The following is a 24,203-nucleotide window of genomic DNA, read 5'->3' as shown; positions in this document are numbered from 1 at the left end:
AACATAAATGTAATAGAACATGTGGTATTTAAATTATATTGCATATGCCAGAGGGGAGGAGAGTTGGGGGACTGGGTGAAAAAGGTGAAGGTATTAAAAAGTATAAATAGGTGGTTACAAAATAGTCAAGGGGAAGTAAAACACAACAGAGGGAACATAGTCAATGATAGTGTAATAACTATGTATGGTGCCAGGTGGGTACTAGACTTATGGGGGGGGGGGGAATTACTTAATAAATTATATAAATAATTTATGTTGTACACCTGAAATTAATACAAAATAATATTGAATGTAAGGTGTAATTGAAAAATAAAAATTTAAAAAATGTAAAAAATTGTATTGCATACTCCTGCTTTCATTTGTATTACAGCCCAGTGTTGGCTTTATTTTTAAATGATTATTGCACATTGAGGAAAGAATTATGGGTGGCTTTTAGCAACTTCAGTGAAAAAGCATTTAATAAATTTGTGTTTCATTTCATGTACAGTAAGCTGAGGCTTACTATTTTTATAAGTAATAAAAACTCAGTATAAAATTTGGAAAATACATAAAGTCTGTGTATATTTTAAAGTAATCTATTCCTTAATCCAGCCTTCTGTTTGAAAAACTCATATAATAATACATGTATTATAGTTGTATTGGATTCTATGTTTTATATTAAAAAAGAATAAACAAAAAATCCAGAAAAATGTTTCTATAAGAAACTACCTTTAAATAAATGAAATAAAATAAAAGAGACTACCTTTACTTAGCTCTTCCTACCTTTGGGGAAACATTCTATTTCTCAGAAAATTGTTTGGATCAAAAATATAATTAGATCTTCTCATAGAATACCATATTTCATAGCAGGAATAAAATGAAACAAGGGTCTGAACTGTTGTGCTGAAAAAGAGAAGGTGAGGACACGGTGGGATAGAAGGAAGTAATCAGGGAGATTACTACTGGAAGGAATAGAAAGAAACCAAAATGTTAGAAGTAAACAGTTGGTTAATGATAAATTGTCTGGGGATAGTGTGGGACTTGGTGAGAAATCTGGTGTATCTGAAGCCACGTATGCTTAATCTCTGACACCTCTTGCTTCTCTAGGAAATGGAGAAAGAGATTAAGAATGTATTTCGTAATGGGAACCAGGATGAAGTTCTGAGTGAAGCATTCCGTTTGACCATTACACGCAAAGATATTCAAACTCTAAACCATCTGAATTGGCTCAATGATGAGGTAATCTTGCACCTGATTTTATGTTCAAACTAGAGGTCCAATGCACGGGATTTGTGCACTGGCGGGCTGGGGGTGGGTATTCCCCTCAACCTGGCCTACACCCTTTGCAGTCTGGGACCCCCACTGGGGATGTCCACCTGCCGGCCTAGGCCCAATCCCTGGGGAGATCGGGCCTAAGCTGGTAGTCAGACTTCCCTCTCGCAGTCCAGGGCTCTCATAGTCCGGGACCCCTTGCTCCTTACCACCCGCCTGCAGTGAAGGCGGGAGAGGCTTCCGCTACCGCCACTGCACTTGCCAGCCGTGAGTCCGGCTTCTGGCTCAGCGGTGCTCCCCCTGTAGGAGCACACTGACCACCAGGGGGCAGCTTCTGTGTTGAGCGTCTGCCCCCTCATGGTCAGTGCGCATCATAGCAACTTGTCATTCCGCCGTTTGGTCAATTTGCATATTATGCTTTTATTATATAGGATAGTAAGTGAACAGTAAGTGGAAATTAAATCAAGGCATTATCTCACTTTTTGAGTCTCAGAGTTTGGTCCTTGGATGACCTGGATCAGAATTAACTGTCACATGCTTCTCAATTCTCCTGAATAAGTATGAAACAGTGTGGTAGGGATATGCATTTTTAAAAAACATCTCAGATGATTTTTATCTATTTTAATGTCTGAGAAGTGCTCATTTACCTTTTTATATATTGACAGTTTGTACACTGGGGAGAGGACATTCACTCATTCTTATTGTTTCTGTCTTTAAGGCAGCTCACATCTTCAGAGAAAATAATAGCTGACCATGTTGTAGCATGAAGGAATAGTTTCCATCTAGGAATCCATTGCTACTTCCCCTTCTATCTCTACTTGTTCTTTGTCACTTAGGTTATTATTTATAAGCTTTCCAAAATGGCCTATTTTTAAAACTGACATTTTAAAAAAGTTATATTATTAAATAGTTGATATATTGGGTTAAAAAAAGTTATGGCTCTCAGCTTTTGAGAGTTCAAATTATTTTAAGTAAATATATTACATTATAGTTTTTAAACAGATCTGTCCTATTCCTATACCTGGAGGAGCTTGTTTTATTTCAGAAGGGTATTTCATAGCAAAAGAAGAAAATGGTTTGCTTTTTTCCTAAGTACCTGCCCCCTTTCTTAGGCTCACTAGCAGCATTCCTGCCTGATATTTTGGGGTATATTCAAGCTTCACAACTATGGAGGATTTTTAGATACTCGGAATAGAAAGCACTGGATAGTCTACATACCTGTATCCTTGTCTTGTATACTAAGGACTTTCCAAATAATAATAATATTGGTTAACATCTATTGAGCATTTACCTCATGTAGGCACTATTCTAAGTGTTTTATGCTTTCTGCTCATGTAATGGCCACCACAACCCTTGGAGGTAGATACTATAATTTTATCATCTCTATTTTATAGATGAAGGAACAAAATATAGAAAGATTAAGAAACTTGTGGGGTTATATTGCTAGTGAATAGCAGAGCCAGGATTCAGACCCAAGTATATATTGTATCATACTGCCTCAGAATCTTAAATTGGATCCTGTTTTAGGATTAGCTATATGGAGGTTGAGAGCCATATGTCATGCCCAGCATGTTAATTTTTTTCTGAAGCCAGCTGGACTGGCCCTTTTCTCTTTGCCACTGTGAATTTATAAGATACAAATTTTCATCACTTTCTGAATAATATCTTTGACCAAGAATAGTAAGGAACGTATGCTTTGATATTGCTTTAGGGGCTTTAGTGGAAACCACCTTTGTTTCTTTTTTAAAAAAAAAATATTTTTTATTGATTTCAGAGAGGAAGGGAGTGGGAGAGAGAGATAGAAACATCAGTGATGAGAGAGAATCATTGATCACGCTTTCTGCATGCCCCTTAATGGGAATTGAGCCTGAAACCTGGGCATGTGCCCTGATCAGGAATGGAATCAGTGACCTTTTGGTTCATGGGTTGATGCTCAACCACTGAGCCACATGGGCCAGGCTACCCTTGCTTCTTTGGCTCAAAATAGTGATATTAGAACATTGGATCAAATACAGAAAAAAAAAAGGCTTACCAAATCAAAAGGCAAAATGAAAATCAAGGACAGTCAAAAGTATCCACCAATTAAGTGTTTTTGATTTGGAGTCATTAATCTGTGGTCTCTTACCATTTTTTGCCTGCCACTGCTAAGTGGGAAGGGGTCAGTTATTCTACAGGAATGTAACCTGTTTGTTGTAGATTATGCAAAACCTTCTAGGGGGCAGCAATGAGTAAGCTATGAGCTGAGTTCTTGCTGTTTACTATGGCGGTTACCTCAGTGAGATCCCTTACAGAGGCAGCATTTACCAGGACATATTTTCCATTCCCCGGTCCCCTCAGAGGCTGGATTTTTAGCAAGCAAAGTTAATGGAAATTACATTATTTAGAAGAGATGAGGGGAAGGAAAGATTCTTTGTCTACTTTATCTCTGTCAAGCCTAGCCATAACTTGTAGGGAATACTTGTCTTTTGAGTTCAGAATAATGGTAACCTTGAAAGCAGGTGCCAAGTCACATGTCCACGATGATGATGAGAACCATTTTAAAAAGCACCATTTTTAAAGTACCTTACTTCTCAGGCTTTCAAAGTTATTGCCTGTTAGAAACTAACATTCTGATGGGGAATTACTAGGTTTTCTTAAGTATTAGTATTCATTTAAAAACTAGAGGCCTGGAGCATGAAATTCGTGCACTGGTGGGAGCCTGTGCCTTCTCACAGTCCAGGAGCCAGTCCGGGAGCCCCGCAATTGATCACGCCAAAGAGGTAGGCCCTGCCCACCCAGCTGGGCTCCACGATGGATCACCCCCACAGAGGGAGGCCCAGGCTACCTTCTGCAGCACCAATGGCCAGGTAGCCTGGGCCTCCCTCTTTGGGGCGATTATGGAGCCCCCCGACTTATTGACTGCCCCGCCGGTGGGTGGCCTGGGCCTCCCTCTGCAGGGCGATCATAGGGCGATGGCAGGGCCCCCGACCAATCTCATTGCACCTGCCTTGGCTGGCCTGGTGCCAGTGCGTGTCATTGCTTGGTCGTCCGGAAGGTCATCTGGACGGTCATTCTGCTGTTTGGTCATTCAGTCAATTTGCATATTATGCTTTATTATTATAGATACTTAATTCAGTTGTGAACTCTCAGTCTTCTTTTGCAAGTAATTTGTCCTCTCTTCAATCCTATACTTCTTCCCTCAAATAGATATTTCATTAATAACCATTTCTTATTTTTGTGTGTCTCCTGTCAGTTTTATAGGCTGCATTAAGACTTTCTCCAAAATAAGGTGACTGACGAATTATTCTTACCATTTTTTAGACAAGGAATGTAAGATCCTGGAAGTGAAATGGAACAGATTTAGTTTATAAGGAAAATAAAATCCAGAAGTTTTATATTTGGGGTATGTGTAGAAAACCATTAGGCTACCCTTCTCTGGTCTTTTTCCTAAAAGAAGAGTAGGCCACAGTGCCTTTCATACAGTAGGCTTTTAACTATGTTTTTATGAACAAATTTTTATTGTGAATACTTAAATTCCTGTGTAGTTTCAAGGACTAATGATTGACAGGATTGACATTTTACCTTACTATTAAGAAAATGAAACTTCTCAAAAATGGAATGTGGGAACTGGCTGTCTTGAATAGGAAAGGAAGGCTGGTAACATCAGGGACATTGTAGATGGGGGTGTCTCTACTGGGTCTAGTGATTAGTTATTAATAGAAATATCTAATCAAGGGAAGGAGGAAAGGTTATAGAGAGGAGGAATTAGTTGCAAAAGTAAATTGAAAGTCACAAACAAATGGAAATATTTTAAAATGGGTAACAATACTAGAAATTATTAATTTGTGGAGATTTAATTGGATAACTTCTGGAATCCAACTCTAAGATTCTAGGTTAGTGATCCTGAGGAGAGGACTGCTTTGAGGTTTGTGTTTCTCTTTATGGTCTGATAATTGTGCTGCTTAAAAGGTCTAAGAATTGTTTAATAATGCATCACATAAACTTAGAAATACATGGAAAGTATTTAGGCATGCAAGTGAATGGATCTGACTTCTGCTTCTGGTCATGATGGAATAAAACAGATAAGATTTGCCCTTTCAGTCTACCTACAAAACCAGACAAAACATGAAACAACAATTTTAAGACATTGGGTAATAGTGATCCCTGAGAGAAAGTAAATGAAAGGGATGAGCCTATGATTTACCCAGGTTATACTTTTTTTTTTTTGTTGTTTTTTTTTGTTTGTTTGTTTGTTTTGTTAATCCTCACCTGAAGATATTTTTCCATTGTCCTTCCTTCCTTCCTTCCTTCCTTCCTTCCTTCCTTCCTTCCTTCCTTCCTTCCTTCCTTCCTTCCTTCCTTTCTTTCTCTTTTTTTTTTTAGAAAGTGGAAAGGAAGGGGAGAGGCAGAGAGAGAGAAACATCAATGTGAGAGAGACACATCGATTGGTTGCCTCCTGCAGATGCCCTGGCTGGGGCTGGGATGGAGCCTGCAACTGAGATACGTATCCTTAACTGGGAATCGAACCCAGGACCCTTCAGTTCGCAGGCCGATGCTCTATCCACTGAGCCAAACCAGCTAGGGCAAGGTTATACATTTTTAGAATTTATCACCTTTTAAGCAGCACAATTATGTACTATAAGAAATATTAAAGGATTCATCAGGCAGGAAAGGAAAACATGAGGTGGAAATTTCAATCTACACAAAGGAATAAAGAACAGTGGAAATGCTCTCACTTTTTAATATCTCTAAAATACAATTGATTAGTTAAAGCAGAAATAAAACAAGGTACTATGGGGTTTATAACATGTTGAGGTTGTTTCCAAAATGTAAAAGCATTAGACTGTTGGATATCGTATTTCTAACTTTACTGGCTGGGGAAAGGCCACGAGGAAAAGACTCATAACAAATATGGGGAATGAGGGAGTACAGGAGGAATTAAGGTAGACTCTACATAGCAGACTGTGACTTCATGAATGACATAGCTAAACAGCAGACTAATTGCCTATTTTGTTAAGTCTCATTTCTGAAAGCAAAGAGATGTCTTATCTATTCAGCATCACAGTAGCCTTGTGTATAAAGTATTTTTCCTTGATTGATAGTGGAGAAGTAAGAAGACTTTATGAGGGATGTATATCAAGGTCACTTGATTTTTATTGCAGAATCAGGATCTAGAATCAGAGCACTTAATTCTTTGTCTAGCATTCTGACTTTCAGAACAAAAATCTTTGATGGAAATGGGGAATTGGTAGTTTTCATAGCTTTCTGTTTCCAAGGAGGAATTAAATTTAAGTAATGCTCAGTAAAGGGAGGAAATAGTTTGCAAAACATTAAGTCCAACTAGATAAACCTAGCACAGGGAATAAACTTTCCCCAGGGAATAAAAATTGATTGCTTAAGAAGGGGAAAATCTAGGCAAAATGAGATAAATTGGTTAAGGGAATCTGATAGGTCTACCATATGCTATGCACTCTTACATGTGGAATAAAATGATCAGAATGGAAGTTTTAGTGTTTCTAACATGAATCATTGGTAGATTCAATATCATTATAGTTTACTTCTTTAAAGTGTTTCTTAATAGAATTAGTCCTTTTAATTAACCAAGGACTTATGTGGGATAACACGGAGAATTGTAATTACAGTTATCATGACTCCATAAAAATTGGTATTGCCTACCTTTCTCTATAACTTTAGTAAGTAATTATAATAACTTGTTGCTTAAATTTCCATGTGAGAAAAAAATGGGACACATGTTCACAATGAGGGATGCAATACACAGAACTTTACCTGAAGTCTGCCTTTTTGGTTTTAATAATATTATTAGGTTAAATCTTAAACGTGAATGACCTTCTGACTCATGATATTCAGGTGCTGCTGCTTGGTTAGTCTTTTGGGCTTTGTGGTTGCCTAGGATAGGTTTAATTTAAAAATCAGAATAGTCCCAGGCCCCTGTTGAAGGGTTGCACACTGAAGGGTTGAAGGTTCGAATCCTAGTCAAGGGCAAGTAACTGAATTGCAGGTCAATCCCCAGCCCCCAGTTGGAGTGTGTGTGGCAGGCAACCAATTGATATATCTGTCTTGCATCTATGTTTCTCTCTCTCCCCTCCCTCCCAACTCTTTTGTGTGTGTGTGTGTGTGTGTGTGTATATGTATGTGTGTGTGTGTGTATATATATATATTTATTGATTTCAGAGAGGAAGTGAGAGAATAAGAGAGAGAGAGAGAGAAACATCAGTGAGAGAGAATCATTGATCAGCTGCCTCCTGCACGCCCCCTACTGGGGATTGAGCCCACAACTCAAGCATGTGCCCTTGGCCAGAATCAAACCCAGGACCCTTTGGTTTGCAGGCCAGTGCTCTATCCACTAAGCCAGTGGTCGGCAAACTGCGGCTCGCGAGCCACATGCGGCTCTTTGGCCCCTTGAATGTGGCTCTTCCACAAAATACCACGTGCGGGTGCGCACATACAGTGCAATTGAAACTTCGTGGCCCATGCGCAGAAGTCGGTTTTCGGCTCTCAAAAGAAATTTCAATCATTGTACTGTTGATATTTGGCTCTGTTGACTAATGAGTTTGCCGACCACTCCACTAAGCCAAACCAGCTAGGGCCCTCCCTCCCAACTTTTTAAAAATCAATGGAAAAAATAACCTTGGATGAGGATTAATCCTATCTAATAAAGAGGAAGTATGCTAATTGACCGTCACACCCTCACAAATATGTGGCGCCCACAGCCAATAAGGAGGGAATATGCTAATTGACTGCCACGCCCTCAAAGATGGCAGTGCCCAGTCCCCTCAGCCCTGCTGGGGCGGCAGGCACGCGGCACAGCCGGGCCCGCCGCCAGGTGGGTCCAGCCGCTCCGCGCACCTGCCTCAGGAGTCCCCCAGTCCCTTCAGCCCCCCAGCCGCCCAGGGCCTGCCCAAGGCACAGGCAAGCCTCGGATGGCGGCTGCCCAGCCACCTAGGGCCATCCGAGGCTTGCGCTGCCGGCAGTGGCAGCAACAGAGGTGTGATGGGGGCGTTGCCTTCCCTGATCGTCGGGTTGCATCCTGCCCCTGAGGGCTCCCAGACTGTGAGAGGGGGCACGCTGGGCTGAGGGAAACCCCCGCCCCCCCAGTGCATGAATTTTCATGCACCAGGCCTCTAGTAAAAAAATAAAATAAAAATTAGGATGGGAAGACCAAGGTGAAAAATCTAGGAGAGGTAAAGTATGAAAAACAGCTTTGTTTCCCATAAAAGTTATCTTGATCTCTGCTCAGGAACACTGTCATGCCTGGAACTTTTAGAACATTTTTTTTCCTAAGCCAATTTGAGGGTTTCAGCCTGTATCATTGGGAAGGGTTAAAAGTCAAGGTTTTACTGTTAGTGAGATGTTTTACTTCTAAATGCATGAGAAAACAATAGCTTGGCTAGTTTAGTGGGCAAAAAGGAAGATACAAATAGCAGTGGCCATTTATGTCATTGTGGTAACATACAGGAAAAGGATTGAGTCCTTAGTTTGAAAACATTGTAGGCTTTTCTTTTAAAGAGAAGTTTTTTTTCGCCTTTAGCCTGGCTACTCTTCAAATAAAATCACAAAGGAATAAGACACTATAAACAACCATCCCACCCCCAAACAGGACTGCATAGACAAGCAGGCGCTCATGGCCAAGGCTGTGAAGGCAGCAGGAAGGGCAGCTTCATAGGCACCAGGATCCACAGCGAGCAGAGGCAAGTGTGGGTCCCAAAAAGAGTGACAAGTGGACTAACACTGGCTGTCGTCCTCAGATGTTGATATAGTGGCAAGACAAACAGTAGGCGCAGGGCTGATTTGCTACTTTTAGCCCCTTATTTCAAAGGCAATTGAAGATCTTCTGGAGCTAAGAGAGTCTTGTGTGTAGGAAGGCTCTCTCCATGGGAGGGGAGGGACCCTTGTCTTCACAAAATATAAGCAAATACTCTGACTATCACTGCTTCTTTTTCATCTTAAGTACTGTGATCCCTTCTCTCATTTCTTTCTCCTTCATCTTCATCTCTCCTCTGTGAGATGACATGTAGGATTCTTTTTGTTCTTTAATTCCTAGCTTGTTTTTTTTTTTTGGTATGATTGTGTCTTGGCTGAACTATGGCAATTTTCCTCATTTGGACAGAGTAATAGCTGAAAACCAAGGAGAGAAACTTGAATCTAAATTCTGCCTCAGATGTCAGATTATACATTCTCAGCTAATGGGAGGGAACATTGAGGCCACCACACTCCCTCCTACTGGGATATAAGGGAATGAAAAAGAACCACATCACTTCTTAGAGCTAATTAATAAGCTGACTTTGGAGGAGGCAATTTCCCTCTCAGTGGAGAAATGTTAGTTGGAGGCAGAGCTAAAGCAATGGAAGAGGAATTCTTAAAGGAAACAGATAGTGTTAGGTATCCTGATTACTAGGTCTTTGTTTCTGTTTGGAGAGGTTGGTCTATAGTCTACTCTTTCAAAAGAAACACACACACACACAAAAAAAAAAAAAACCCCAAACAACTCAGGCAGTGTAAGTCCAGCTAAACTTCATTGGTCTGTAGCATTCTTTCCTCCTAAAAATTAGGATAGTCATGTGTAGCTTGACATTCATTTATGTCATCCTTTTTTACTTCAGGGTAATTATCCCAAAGGTCATAATTATGGGCACCTGGGGAAGAAATATCTCCATGGCTTTCATTTGCTTGGCTGTCCTTATCTCTGCCTGATTCCTTCCACCTTTCCCTTGAGTCATTGCCTCAAATATATAACTTGCCTGCCCCATAGAAGGTTGGCTTACAGTGACTGGCAGGTCATCTGCCTATTCACGTTACCCCTTAGACTGAAGATTTAGTGTTGTAACATGGCTAATATTGTGGGGTGGGTAGAATGCCAGAGGAATCAGTGTCTTCTTGCTGGTTTTCTCTCATTAGATAATGTAGTGTATAGCCTAATTACAGCCTAATCTGTGCTTGCTGGGCAGACCCTCCTGTATTCCTGGCTGCCTTCATTCCTACAAGCATCATTAGCACCATTGTCCTTGGGGGCAGAGTTATATAGGAAATCTAGATTGAGAAAGCTATAATCCTAATTGTGTCTCGATTTATTATCATTATTTAAAATAACTGAGTTCCAGTTATCTATTGGGAATCACACTAGATAGAGAATTAGCCACAACCTAAGCTCTCTGGGCCTGCTGGGCCCATTGCTCAGTCTTCAGAGATGTAGGCAGAATAGTGTCTTTCTTCAACCCTAGTCATCCCCTCTCCCCCCTGCCCCAGTTCTGCCTCATGGCAAGTGTGGTTTCCCTGCAGCTGCCTAGGCATCCTCATCTATAGGCCCTTTCTCTAGTCTAGACCATGCTCTGGTGTGTTCCTGGCAGTGGTCCCTGCTGCCTGCCCGGTATGTAGGTGCCTACTGTTGGGCAGTAGCTCATTGCTCTGGCATCCTAATGTGTAAATATTTGTCAAAGGACCGGGGCATTTTCCCATTCCCCAAAAAGCATTCTGAAAAACATGCCTGTTTTCTTAGTCATATTTCCAAACTGTGGATCAGTTAGCCCATTCATTCCTTGCAGTTGACAGACACTGGCCTGGCCTCATCTGACCACATAAAGTAAGTATGCAGTAACTTCCGGCCCAGTAACTTTTAAGCTTTAGTACCAAGGAGTCCTGGACCTCAAGGAACCATAGACAACATAGTCACAATTAGAGAACACATTGCTTCATTAATAGAAAGAATCACATATTTCCTGTTCAAGCATTTTAATTTCTTTCATTCATACTTGACATTGAAGGCATAAATGGAATCAACAAAAATTAAAAAGCTAACCAACCATACAGATACTGGGGAGAACTTTACTCTTTGTGTGTAACTTTACTTCCAGGTCTCATGTTATATTGGTTTTTATACTATATTCAAGTGTGCCTCTATAAAAGGTAACATTGCTGAACTACTGTCAGTTTATAAGTGTTTTGTCCAGTATAATTGACGATTTATCCTGTTATCCAGGTCTGCTTGAAACCAAAATAATTTGTCTCTGCAAGCTAGCTTAAAGGCTAAAAGACAATCTTTAGCATTGAACCAAAGTTTTCTATCTTTGTGTAAAACCAGGTGACCCACATATAAGAACTGAACTGTTGGTCTTAGCCTTGTTAACAGATTTGACCCAATCCTGTCTTCTGGCCAGCATCTGCCCATATGTATCCCCAACTCCATCCTATATAATAAAGTTGTAATATGCAAATGGTCGTTACACCGTGAAGCATAACGACTGACTGCGTAACGACCAGATCACACGGAGCTACAGGAGGGGGCAGGGCAGCAAGCTATGAGGGGGGGCAGAGGAGAGGGGGGCAGGGGGAGCTACAGGAGGACGGGGCAGCAAGCGGAGAGCTACTGGAGGGCAGCAGTGAGCTACTGGTGAGCTACTGGCGCACGGATTCGTGTGCAGGGCTAATAGTTATATATATAATCTCAGCTTTTTGTTTTCACTGTTTATAACCACCTCACTGTTTATAGCCTCCCTTCTAGTCAGAATTCGATATAGGGCCATAAGGCTGTTGCATGTTAAAGTCTTAATTGAATTAATTAGGAAACAATAGCATATGTTGTACAATACAACAACTGCTTTTCCTTCATATAACAATTATTATGAAAGGCCTGATACATATAATACATACATATATTTTCTTCCCACAGATCATCAATTTCTACATGAATATGCTGATGGAGCGAAGTAAAGAGAAGGGATTGCCAAGTGTACATGCATTTAATACCTTTTTTTTTACTAAGTTAAAAACAGCTGGTTACCAGGCTGTGAAACGCTGGACAAAGAAAGTGGATGTATTTTCTGTTGACATTCTTTTGGTGCCCATTCACCTGGGAGTGCACTGGTGTCTTGCTGTGAGTACCCACTTGTTTTTGGTAAAATTTTAAAGGAATTTATATAATTATAGAATACACAGAGAATAGTGAGTATTAGTTCTATGTCTTCACTGGATGATTGAGAGAACAGTAGTATTTAGTTGGCTAGAAACTGGATAGATCAATGAACTTTCTGTCAAGAGTGAGAGATACTTAGACTTTGAAGAAAGCTGTGGAATTTCCTTTTCTGGAAATACTTAAAAAGGAATTATAAGTCTAAGCAGCCTCAAGGCAAAAGCATGGGGAGAAAAAGTGACTTTTTAAATTTTTACACTTTCATCCTCTTTATTATGCAGAGCAATTCAGTAATTTCTCCACTGCATCTGTCTTTTCAGGCTCTGTCCCATCTTTTAAAAGCTACATGTTTCTTTAAGGTATTTTCCTAAACAAAAAGAATTCCTTCCTATAGAGGGATTCCTGCAGAGGAATTTTTTTTTTTTAGTTTAATCCTTTATTTCCTTCACTTGTACTTAGATCATGCTTGACAATTTTGGAACTCTTTTTAAGTATATCAATAAACTACAAGGCAAGAGAATCAAAATAAAATTTAGCTCAATTTATCAAAACCTGTATAAAAAGTGACTTCATAATAATGCTGCCAATTCAGATCCCGTGGCTATTATTTTCTGCCTAATCATGACTTGGCCTTGCATACTTGGTAATTGAATTTTTTTATGACTCTGAGAAAATGGTTTAGCATATTAATGAAAGTATAAGAGTTATTTCACAGTCTTTTTTTGAATTACATTTTAAAAACATAAAGCCAAAGGAAATTCTCCAGGTAAAGAAATGACATCCATAATCTATTATCATCTTTCTGAAACTGTGGAAATGACTTCAGTGAACTTATATTCTCTGAAGAACATGTTGTGTCTTCATTGTTGCCCACATTGTGGATGGGGACACTGAATACAGAAAAAGGTTTTAGGGCAATTAATGGGATCAGCAGTTGATCAGCCCCCACTGTAGTTCTGTATTCTTGTGTCTTCTGCAGATTAAGCATGGTGTGATGCACAGTATCAATCATACTTATTATGATTTCACAGGAAATCTGGCAAAAAGTTCCAGGGAAGGGAAAAGCTAAGAAACCAGTCTTCTTCACTTTATAAACACAGATTTTTTTATTTTTTTTTATTCCTAGGTTGTAGACTTTAGAAAGAAGAATATTACCTATTACGACTCTATGGGTGGGATAAACAACGAAGCCTGCAGGATCCTTTTGTAAGTAAGGAGTTGAGGACGGAAGAGTCTGGTGTCAGTCTTCCAGCTATTGAACTCAGTTATTTTATACCCTTAGTGAACTAATTAATAAAGGAAATTCTCATATTAAGTAAGAATGGCTATTTTACATCTAAGTAAAGTTTAATAATGTACTAATACCAAATACATGCTGTAATGGGGACAATTACTGTCCTAGTGCACTAAAATATAGAGTGGGTATGTACATATAGATACAGAAACTATTTAGAAATCATCTAATCCAACCTTTTAGATGAAGATACCAAACCCACAGAGTAATTTTTATTTGCCCAGGTCCTACTAGATAGTGGCTTAACGGGGAACCAGAATGCAAATCTGTTTATACCCTATCTGTTTCTCTTTCCAAAATGCTTATTCCTCCCTGTACCACTCTGGTAGATAGATTCCAGAATGGTGAACAGAACGCTCTACATGAGGTGTATACTCAACAGATTGTTGGCTTGGATTGAATTTTTGCACAGGAGACTCAAGACTAAAAATAATAAATAAATAGTTTGATATTGCTAGAGAAACATTCTTCTTCCATTAGATTGAATTTTAAAGGACCATATAAATCAAGGAAACGAATCAAAACTCGTTCCTCAGGAGGAATAGTAGATAGAAGGAACCTGGGTATGAGAGAAGCATCATGTTTCTCTTGGGTTGACAGGGTAGGCATGAATTGTGGGAGTCCCAAAGGAGGCTTAGCAGTGTAAAGATACCCCACCCAACATTATATACTGTTTTTCTCAGAAGCATATATGAAAACTCTTCCTAAGGATTGTCTGCTCCATTCTTTGGGTGGCAACGGTCATTCATGTTCTCCACAGCTCATCTCATTCTCTCCCAATACCTTTAGGCAATACCTAAAGCAGGAGAGTATTGACAAGAAAAGGAAAGAGTTTGACACCAATGGCTGGCAGCTCTTCAGCAAGAAAAGCCAGGTACATTTGATCTTGATGAGATAAAAGTTCCTGACATGAGAGTGGTTGGGAAGGAAAGGGTATTACTGTTTGATTCCCAGGGACCTTCTTAGTGTCTGTCCTGACTTCAGCTTGGTTGTTTTGTTCCTTGGGGAAAATAGAGAAAGCTATTTGTGGGAAAACTGGTAATGTGTTTCTTATTTGGAGCTAGTTTTTCTAAATGCCCAGCTATTTTGCTAAGCTTTTCATTCCTGTAAGATGTGTTTGCTGATTGGCCCTACTGGAGGGACCAGTTTTTACACCCTTAGGTGCCATGGAAGTCTGAGATAGTTTCCTATGTGGTTAATATGAAGTCCACAGGCCTAACTGAGAAGCTCTATTTTTTTTCTCTGAGCCTGTGTTGTTCTGAGTGGGGAACGAGGGGTCATCTCTTCAAAATTCAGGGAAACCTGTAAAATGTATCTGCTTTGGTTCTTATTTATAGTCTAGCAAGAAGGAAGGAACCTTGGAAAAATGTTACCTTTTCATTGTTTTTGGTCTTTAAGGAAATTCCACAGCAGATGAATGGAAGTGATTGTGGGATGTTTGCCTGCAAATATGCTGACTGCATTACCAAAGACAGACCAATCAACTTCACACAGGTGAGCTGAGGCCTCAGGGGGAAGAGAGCTCTGTCCACCCTGTCTCCAGGTGCCCGCTAGGTGTTTTTTTCTCTACTTGCTCTGCTTAGGGGGCTCTGCTTCGGCCTGTAGCTTATAACACAGGTGGTTACTGCCTGCCACATCATAAAACAAAGAAGAAGAATAGATCACATCCTGGGTTCCCATATATCACATATTGAAGTCAAAGGATCCTGGGCAAAAGCAGAGCCTCCTTCTCTGCCCATCTCCCCCACCTACTTCAAAGCCTGTAAAAAACAGAGAACTGGGACCAGAACACATTTTCTTCAGTTTCTCTATACTTCTTTAGCACTCAAGTTTTGCTAACCTAAACTAACTTTTTACTTCTGTTTGAATTAATAGCTTTACTGGATTTTTCCATTATAGTCCTTGACTCTTGCAGTTCCCGTAACTCTTCCTCTAAAAAGTGACTTCTAGATTTTCAGGCCTCAGATCTTACATCCTCAAAATTTCAATGTAGAGGACTTGATAGACATTCTCAGAATTCTAGAGACATTTAGGTATAGCTGGGGGATACCTGGCAATGCCCAATAAAACTTCTAAGGACACCACAATGGAAAATAGCAGTGGATGTGACTCAGTGGTTGAGTATCGACATCTGTACCAGGAGATCATGGTTCACTTCCATGTTAGGGCACATGCCTAGGTTTCCGGTCCAATCCCCAGTAGGGGGCGTGCAGGAGGCAGCTGATCAGTGATTCTCTCTCATCATTGATGTTTCTATCTTTCCCTTCCTCTCTGAAATCAATTAAAAAAATATATTAAAAAAAAAAGAAAATAGCAGTAGAGATAGCAATAGGAAAAAGCAATGGAAAGGAAAAAGAATCACATGTAATCAAGAATGAGAAATTTGAAAGACCAAAAATGCAACTGAGACTATAGTTGAAAACCTCAAGGAGGAAAGGAATATGGGGAAAGGAGTGTTGGGTCGGGATTAAAGAAATGAAAATGAAGGGTGTTTCTGTGTCCCTACAGCAGCACATGCCGTACTTCCGGAAGCGGATGGTCTGGGAGATCCTCCACCGGAAGCTCTTGTGAGGACTGTCTCGGTGAGCAGGCGTGGACGTTGTGGGACCAGCTCTGCGTTGTCTACAGCCAGAGACCTTGGAAACAGCCACTCCCAACCCTCTGTTCTTGTAAAGCCCTTGATCCTGGACCAGGCCCTGGCGAGATGCATTCACAAGCACATCTGCCTTTCCTTTTGTATCTCAGATACTATTTTTGCAAAGAAACTTTGGTGCTGTGAAAGGGGTGAGGGACATCCCTAAGCTGAAGAGAGAGACTGCTTTTCACTTCTTCAGTTCTGCCATCTTGTTTTCAAAGGGCTCCAGCCTCCCTCGGTCCCTAATTAGGGGCTGAGAGAAGCTTGGAAAGACTCTTGGTTTCATATAAAACTCTTGTTGTTAGGCCTTACTAAGAGGTAGGAAAGGGCATGGACAAAAACATAGGGATAAAAACCACCAGCATATGCACGCACACATACATACACACATGGTTTTCAAGATGTTTCGTCAGGAAAGTGACTGTAAACTGGACTTGGGGGCACATGCCTAAGTCCCTCCTCTAGGACTTTTCCTATTTATATGGCCCGTTGTGAAATCTGTCTGCTTCTATACCAGGCTGTTCTATTTGTAGCTTCCTCCCTCCTGAGGCACAACATATGAGCCCTGGGTGGACCCCAAAGTCCCGGGCAGTCCTTTTCTTAAAAGCAGGGGTTTGCATGTGCTCACAACACATGATACGGGGAAGACCCACCCAGGGAACGGTTAGTGGAGCAACAAGGCACCACTTTTACTGCCGCCTACTTCTGACCAAGAAGAAGGACCTCAGTCTTTAGCATAAAATTCCAGCATTGGATGAATGCAAGTCTAGTTTGGTCTGTGGCTAGTTAGTTTAAATATGTTTCTAACCACAGAGAATTTAATATATATATATATATATTTCACAGGGATATGCTTTTTTTTTTTTTTAAGGCTGAATGTGTTCATCATTTTAGCCTGTAGATTTATTTCCATTTTCCAAATTTAGCTCCAGCACGCACAGATCCCAGCCCCTATGTGTAGGGTGTTTGTGGACTTCCTAACAGAATATTTTGAGACCTGGATAACGTTGGCTTAGGGATAGAGGTTACAGAGGGAGGTGAGATTTTCCAACTGGAAAATGGGTGGAATTTGGACTGGTCAATTTGAGATTGAAGAATTGCTATTCCTTTTGTTCTTTTTAGCACCACCCATCCCCTCTGAGAATTTCTCAGGCTAGATAGTGAAACGATCCAATGCCAGTGTCATTTTTGTACTTAAGTTCCAAAATAGGAACGTTTTATACTTTTTTCTGTATTGTAATAGGTAGTTTTGTATGAAATATTTTCTCCTCTTCCCTGTACCTCATCCCTTCCAGCATTGTGCTTTCTCCCTAGGCTTATTTGAAAATTTTACTCTCTTTTATACCAAGCTTGTTTAGTACATTTTTCTATGTTTTACCACAGGTTACAATTTGAAAAGAAAACTATTTTTTTTTAAATATTCCATTGTTAACTGAATGTTACTGTTTCCACTCCAGCAACTAGATGTTCTACCCTTTTCATAACTGCCTGCCTTTTTTTTTTTTTGGGAGGGGGGCTACCTTTTGTTTGTTTTTCTTTTCTTCCTTTTTTTTTTTTTTTTTGGTGTTTTCTATAGGAAATAAATAGCTTCCTATATATGAGTTGCTGGGACCTTCCACATTCTCTTTTAGAAAGCAATGACATGCAGCCTCTTTTTGCAGGACTCCTGAACATTGACTCTGGTACTTATGTGTTTAAGTGACAACTTGAAACATGGCAGTATGGTATAGATTTGGACTATGAATCAGAAGACCTGAGTTTTTCAGGCTCTCTCACTATTTCCGGGGGACTCGGAACAAGATAGTTTTCTGTATTTATTGTTTGTTTAGGTTACATCTGTTTTACCTTCCTCACAGACTTTTTGTACAGACCAAAGCAACAAATATTTATTGCCATGTATAGCAGAAAATGAAACGTGCAACAAAAGCACTATGAAAAATACATAAGATATTGTTGAGTCTGTCTGAACTTGGCCCCCTTTTCTGACCAATGCAGTTTTATACAGGTAGGAGTTAGTGATCCTGAGACCACCCTTCATGGTAGGAGTGAGCTGAGCTGAGACCTAGGTAGTAGCCTAGATGGCTCATTGGGACCTAAATATAGACTGTTAGAGTGGGCTGTTCTTTCCAGAGGGCTCGCCAACAAGAGCAGGACCCACGTTTGGTAACTTACTTTTGCCTTCATCTGAGGGTGGGCTTTGATGACCAGGGGGGGAAAGAGACATTCCTGTATTCCATGGCCAAGGGCATGTTTCCAATATTTTGTTTAACCTTCTTTAAAGTAAATAAGCCTATTGCTTTTCTTTTCTCCTATTTTTCTCTTTTCCCTGGGCTCAGTGCTCATAGTCAAATACCTCCCCTAAAACAGGAATATTGGAGGGATGATAAGCTCTAGGTGCCAGACATCAAGCCTTCAGCAGAAACCATAGCCCAGCAGTCACTCCTGGGCCCTGTACAGCGAAAGCCAGACCATTCCAGCCCATTTGAAATAACATGGTCTGAAACACAGAGGTTAGTTCCATCCCCTTTGTCATCTGGGACCCATTGTTGCTTCTGGGAGTTCTGTTTAGGGTTGAATGTAAGTACTTTTTCCTCATCCAACCTGGAGACTTTGTGTAAATTAACTCTTCTATATGTGAAGTGCTTCACACTTCTCTGTAATATCAACTTCTCTTTAGCTCCTGTAATCACACTAGCATCTACCCTCTGTTCCTAGCAATATTAGCTCCAGGTTTTAGTGATCTTGGGATGGAAACATAACCTGGAAGAGCACTTCCAACAACCCCATCCCATAGCCTATCCATCACCACCTGGCTTTACATGCTCATAAAAGACTCTAGTGGGGAGAGGGAGAGGGTTAATATAAGAGCCCCAGTGTTTTTGCTATCTCAGCCTCTGGTCTTTCTCCTCGGCGATCCCTCCAGCTCTCAAATACGCCTCCCAGATTGAGAGAAATGACTGACACTAGGGCTTTGTCTTCTCCCTTGCTGCACCTGCATGGGTCAAGGTGAAGTGGCATATGACGCTTTCACCCTGTGACTTCACATACCCAAGAGAATTGGAAGAGGAGGTGACAGGCTATCAGGCCCTGTTGTTGACTCAAACAGGCTGCATGCTAAGCTTGTGACAAAGTTGCCGTATTTCCCTAGAACAATCTAGGGAGAGCTTAAAATTCATCCTAAAATTTTGGGAAGGACAAGTAAGATTCAGCCCAGTTCCTTACCATCCAGAGCCTTACTTCACCTGTGCTAACTCCTAACATCTGTTCTAGTAAGAGCCCATAACTACCATTCCCAGCTTTGGAGGTGGGAAAGAACATAAGAGCATGTGAAGTCATGCTGGTCACACATTAAGATAAGGGAGAACTTACACATGTATTCTCTGGGAGACAGAAAAGAGAAACTAGGAAACTTTGAGCTAGAAGATAAAGCTTGAGGAAATATTCATGTGAGCTGCCTCTCTGCCAATCGGGGGTAGAGTAGGGATCATTCCAGCTGTGAGGGGTTGGACCAGATGTCTAGATTCTCATCAAAGTCTTAAGATTCTGAAACATGAGGGCCACAGTGCTGCTTGGAATAGAAATCAGTCAAGGTGAGAGGTTCAAGGTTAAAGTTTAAGGCCAATGTTCTCATTAGCTTGGTCTTAAGAGTTAAGGCCCAGGTCAGTCTTATCCTGATGGAAGTAATCATAGCTGCTAATTTTTCTCTATTTTCAGCTGAGGAGTAACATCCACTGCTTGATTTCTGGAGATTGTCCTTCCACCCTTCACAGAATATAAGTGCATGAGGGAGAGGTGTGTGCCCAAGGAGCATAGTCTTCAGTCTGCTGGGTGCCCCTCATTCAGTTAATTACTCTTTTATTCCTTTCACTAATACAGAGCACACACACCCAAATCCCATCTCCTTGAAGCCTTCCCTGATCACATTATCTTAATATCTCTTACCTGGGCATCTGCAGCCCTTATAATCAGAAAATAGCATAACTCCACATGGTGTTTGCCTTGAATCTGCCTCTGGCATCAGAAATGGACTGAGATGTCACCAGGAGGGCAGGTGAATGATTTGGTGCTTTTTTCCCCCAAGCCAGGAGTGGAAGCTCTCTCTCTGGCCTGCCAGGGAGGAGTTAGGGATAACTGAAACATTTATTTAGAGACAATATTGTAGGACTTGGGGGGCGAAGGACCACTCATGGCAGCCTGCAGTGAGGCTGCACCTCCTTTATGGAGCCCAGCGGTTCATCTCCGGTCCCAAACCTGATGTGCTACTCTGCCCTTAACAAACAGGCCTCGCTCAGCAGTTCAGCATGCCCTTCGGAGGTCTCAACCCCTATCCTAGGGAGCTAATCAGAATAAAAGTAATTAACTGAATGAGGGGTGCCCAGCAGGCTGAAGGTTGTTTTTATTTTTTATTTTTCCCTAACCACATATATTTCTTTTTAAAAATATTTTAAAATTGATATTTCGAGCCGAAACCGGTTTGGCTCAGTGGATAGAGCGTCGGTCTGCGGACTGAAAGGTCCCAGGTTCGATTCCGGTCAAGGGCATGTGCATTGGTTGCGGGCACATCCCCGGTGGGGGGTGTGCAGGAGGCAGCTGGTCGATGTTTCTCTCTCATCGATGTTTCTAGCTCTCTATCCCTCTCCCTTCCTCTCTGTGGAAAATCAATAAAATATATTTTTTTAAAAAAATTGATATTTCGAGAGGAAGAGAAACATTGATGTGAGAGTGGAACATCAATTGGCTGGTGCCTGCAGCCCTCCCACCCCCCAGGGGATTGAGCCTACAACCCGGGCATGTGCCCTGACCAAGAATCGAACCTTTTGGTACATGGGACAATGCCCAACCACCTGAACACTGGCCAGGGCCACATTTTTTTTTTTAATTTTTTTATTAAGGTATTATATTTGTACATATCTTACCATTGCCCCCCTCCCCAGGGCCACATATTCTATTATGTATAGTTTTCTCCATCTTTTTTATTTCCATTGATATTGTACAACGCTTATGCATTGAGATTGTGGGTCCCTTTCTGACTGCCTTGTCCTTTAAATGGACTGTTTTACATGCTGCCTGTACTGAGTCTATTAGCCAAAGCTAAGTTCCTGGAGGGCATTTGCCTTATACTTCTGGGGAGCCCATTACCCTAGGTGTTTAATAAACATGTGTTTAAGCACTGAGCTTGGGGGCCCCGACGGGTGGAATGAAGAGATGGTTTGACCAAGGAAATAAAAGCCACCTGTCCTCAAGGGCCCTATAGTCTAACATTTGAGAGGTCAGAAAGACACCAAGCAATGTACCTTACGGAGAAGGCAGGCTCAAGGCACACGGTCCAGTGTGAAGCTGGAGGTGGGCAATGGAGAGGCAGAAATGGAGAGGCAGGGATGATGTTGCCTTTCTCTGCCAGTGTGTGTGTGTGTGTGTGTGTGTGTGTGTGTGTGTGTGTGTGTGTGAGAGAGAGAGAGAGAGAGAGAGAGAGAGAGAGAGAGAGAGAGACTCCCTAGTTTTTAAAAGTTGATTTATTTAAAATAAATTATGTGGATTTTGCTTTCTTGCTTGGACTGGAAACTCCTGGTAGAAACGACTCGATGGTGTTTGTCTCTCTATAACTGTCTCTCTGTCTCTTTGACTGTTTGTTCTGTCTCTGCCTGTGTCTGTGTCTCCTGATCCAAGCTGAAGCAGTGATTGGATCCTCACTGTGGTCTGGATTCCTGAGTCCACCCCTTAACCAGGAGTCTGAATGCTGTTCATTCATTCATTTCATTCCACATACCTGGAATTGAATCCTGAACGCAAATAACATGCAAATCCGTGGCTCCCTGGCACTTTTTAAAACCGGGTCTTTCTGTGGAACTGGCCAGAGAACCCTCCGGAGCCAAACACACCAGTCAAGACTCTAACCCACCCTGATCACAGCATCCCTTGTCTCCTTGCCCCTGTCCTGCACCCCTTTTCCTTACAATCTAACCTCAAAGAAATGCTCCCTCTGCTCTACCTGTAAAGCTCAGTCTCCAAAGAATAAGACATAAGAAAGCATCAGCTTCTGAAAGATCTCCCGCCATGTTGGTGAAAGCATTTAATCTGTGTTGAGTTAGAAGAATCCCTTGTGGTCTCCAGGATATTCTTGAGTTTAACATTTTTCTAGGCCTGGTTAAGATTTTTCAGCCTTTTGAAAGTGGTTGAAGCGAGGAGGAAGAGCTTCAGGCCACCCTAATTCTGGTTCCTGAATGTGGTTAAAGGTAGCCGAGGATTGCTGGGCCTGCATGTATATCACCGGAGCGGAGAAATGCCCTCAAAGGGGGGACCGGGGCCCAGTTTTGAGTCAGAGTCGGAGTTGCCTCTTCCCCCAGCTGCTCTGGGTGCCTTGTTTGGTCATAGGTGCTGCAGAAGTTACAAGGAACTTGTGTTCTAGATTCTCTTCTTGAACCCCAGGAAAAATGCTTTGCTTCCTGTGTACCTGTGCCCCATTTACCATCAGCCCATCACCAGCCAATTATGCCTACAATGGCCTAGGAGGCCCTGCACAACCCCCTCTCCCCACCACCACCTCACCAACACCATCCCCTACCACTGTGCCCAGGCTCACTGGTCCCGGCCACACAGGCATTCTTAGATGTTTGTCTAACAAACCAAGCTTGCTTTCACCTCACAGCCCCTCTACATGCCACTTCCTGTCTGGAAGGCCTTTCCCTAGATTTCCTCCTGACTGACTCATTCCCCCCCCCCCCCCCCGGCTCTGGTGGAATGTCAGCCCCACACCCCAATTCTTACACTCCCTAGCTCTCTTCATTTCTTTCTCTGTAACATTGATATCTGACTATATTATATACTCATTTGTTTTGCCTGTCTCTCACTAAAATGTCAATGCTGTTCATACTGCGTCCCGGGTGCCTGGGATGGTCGGAGGTGAGAATTTTTGGAGTGGATGGATTACTTCCCTTTCATTTTGATAGCCTCCGTCTATTCAAGTCCTCATTTCCTCATGTCTGGTTTACAATGAGACCAGAGACCCTCTCCTGGGGTCTCTGGATTCAAATTCACCATTCACTTAGCAGTTAGAGCTATCTTCGTCCAATAACATTAGTAATAAGAGTAAGCATTTGTTGAGGCCCTGGCCCCAACCTTATATGCCAAACACTTTATATACGTTACCTATTTAATCCCCACAAGTCTATGATGTAGGTATTATTATTATCCCCATTTCTCAGATGAAAAAATGGGTAGCATAGAGATTGAAAAACTTGCCCAGAGTCTCACAAATTGGTCAATGACAGAAATAGGGACTTCAAGCCAAGAGGAAATGTCTTCAAAGCCTTTAAAAGCCCTGTGATCTGCTGCTTCACACAACCAGCATTTTTCGTGTCAATAGGTCAAGTGCCTAACCTGGACATCATGGGGCCACTAGTGTGAAACCAGGGAAGAGAACCTTTGTTGAGGTGCAGAGTCCAATCCTCCCTCCTTTTTCTCCTGAGCAGGACTGAGGTCCTTACTTAAGTCTTCACCTTAGTTTGGAAGGTCAAGGGGAATGGCAGGGTCTCTCTGCCTTTGGGTTCATTTCCTTCACCTCTCTCATGAAAACCCTTTCCCCAACTGTCCTTTTTTCCGATTGCTTCCCACTCTCCTCCCCAGCACTAAGCTACCCACATTAGTATACTTTTCCTTTGAGGTTCTAACCCAGAAAGGGGAAGGGCTAAGGATTAGGAGGGTGGGGAAGTGGGGAGTAGGGAGACACCACGCAGATCCAGATTACCCATCAGTGCCTCAGGAATCAGGATGTGTGTGTAGGGACATGTGAAGGTCATGCCACAGGGCTCAGGAATCAGGCTGTGTATGTGCAGGGACATGTGAAGGTCATGCCACAGGGCCTCAGGAATCATGCTGTGTATGTGCAGGGACATGTGAAGGTCATGCCACAGGGCCTCAGGAATCATGCTGTGTATGTGCAGGGACATGTGAAGGTCATGCCACAGGGCCTCAGGAATCATGCTGTGTATGTGCAGGGACATGTGAAGGTCATGCCACAGGGCCTCAGGAATCAGGCTGTGTATGTGCAGGGACATGTGAAGGTCATGCCACAGGGCCTCAGGAATCAGGCTGTGTATGTGCAGGGACATGTGAAGGTCATG

At 41.8% G+C, this 24,203-nt stretch overlaps 1 protein-coding gene across 4 annotated transcripts in view; it reads left to right on the top strand.

Moving 5' to 3' along the window:
• The window catches only part of SENP1 (SUMO specific peptidase 1), a gene marked incomplete at its 3' end in the record, with an annotated part of 52,631 nt that extends 31,929 nt beyond the window's left edge, over positions 1-20,702 (top strand). For 3 of the 4 annotated variants that reach the window (XM_079775710.1, XM_079775708.1, XM_079775711.1), the window contains exons 13-18: positions 1,087-1,218; positions 11,915-12,118; positions 13,281-13,360; positions 14,238-14,322; positions 14,847-14,942; positions 15,957-20,702. In XM_079775710.1, coding sequence (XP_079631836.1) covers positions 1,087-1,218; positions 11,915-12,118; positions 13,281-13,360; positions 14,238-14,322; positions 14,847-14,942; positions 15,957-16,019 — 660 coding nt within the window. Of the gene's footprint in view, positions 1-1,086; positions 1,219-11,914; positions 12,119-13,280; positions 13,361-14,237; positions 14,323-14,846; positions 14,952-15,956 lie in introns of those variants that run through there. The other variant, XM_079775709.1, reaches the window with a different exon arrangement.
• Between the last annotated feature and the right edge of the window lie 3,501 nt (positions 20,703-24,203).

Source organism: Cnephaeus nilssonii (assembly GCF_951640355.1).
Source record: "Cnephaeus nilssonii genome assembly, chromosome: 6".
Taxonomy (NCBI): Eukaryota; Metazoa; Chordata; class Mammalia; order Chiroptera; family Vespertilionidae; genus Cnephaeus; species Cnephaeus nilssonii.
Note: the sequence above shows the minus strand (reverse complement) of the source record. Positions and strands in the feature narration are given on the sequence as shown.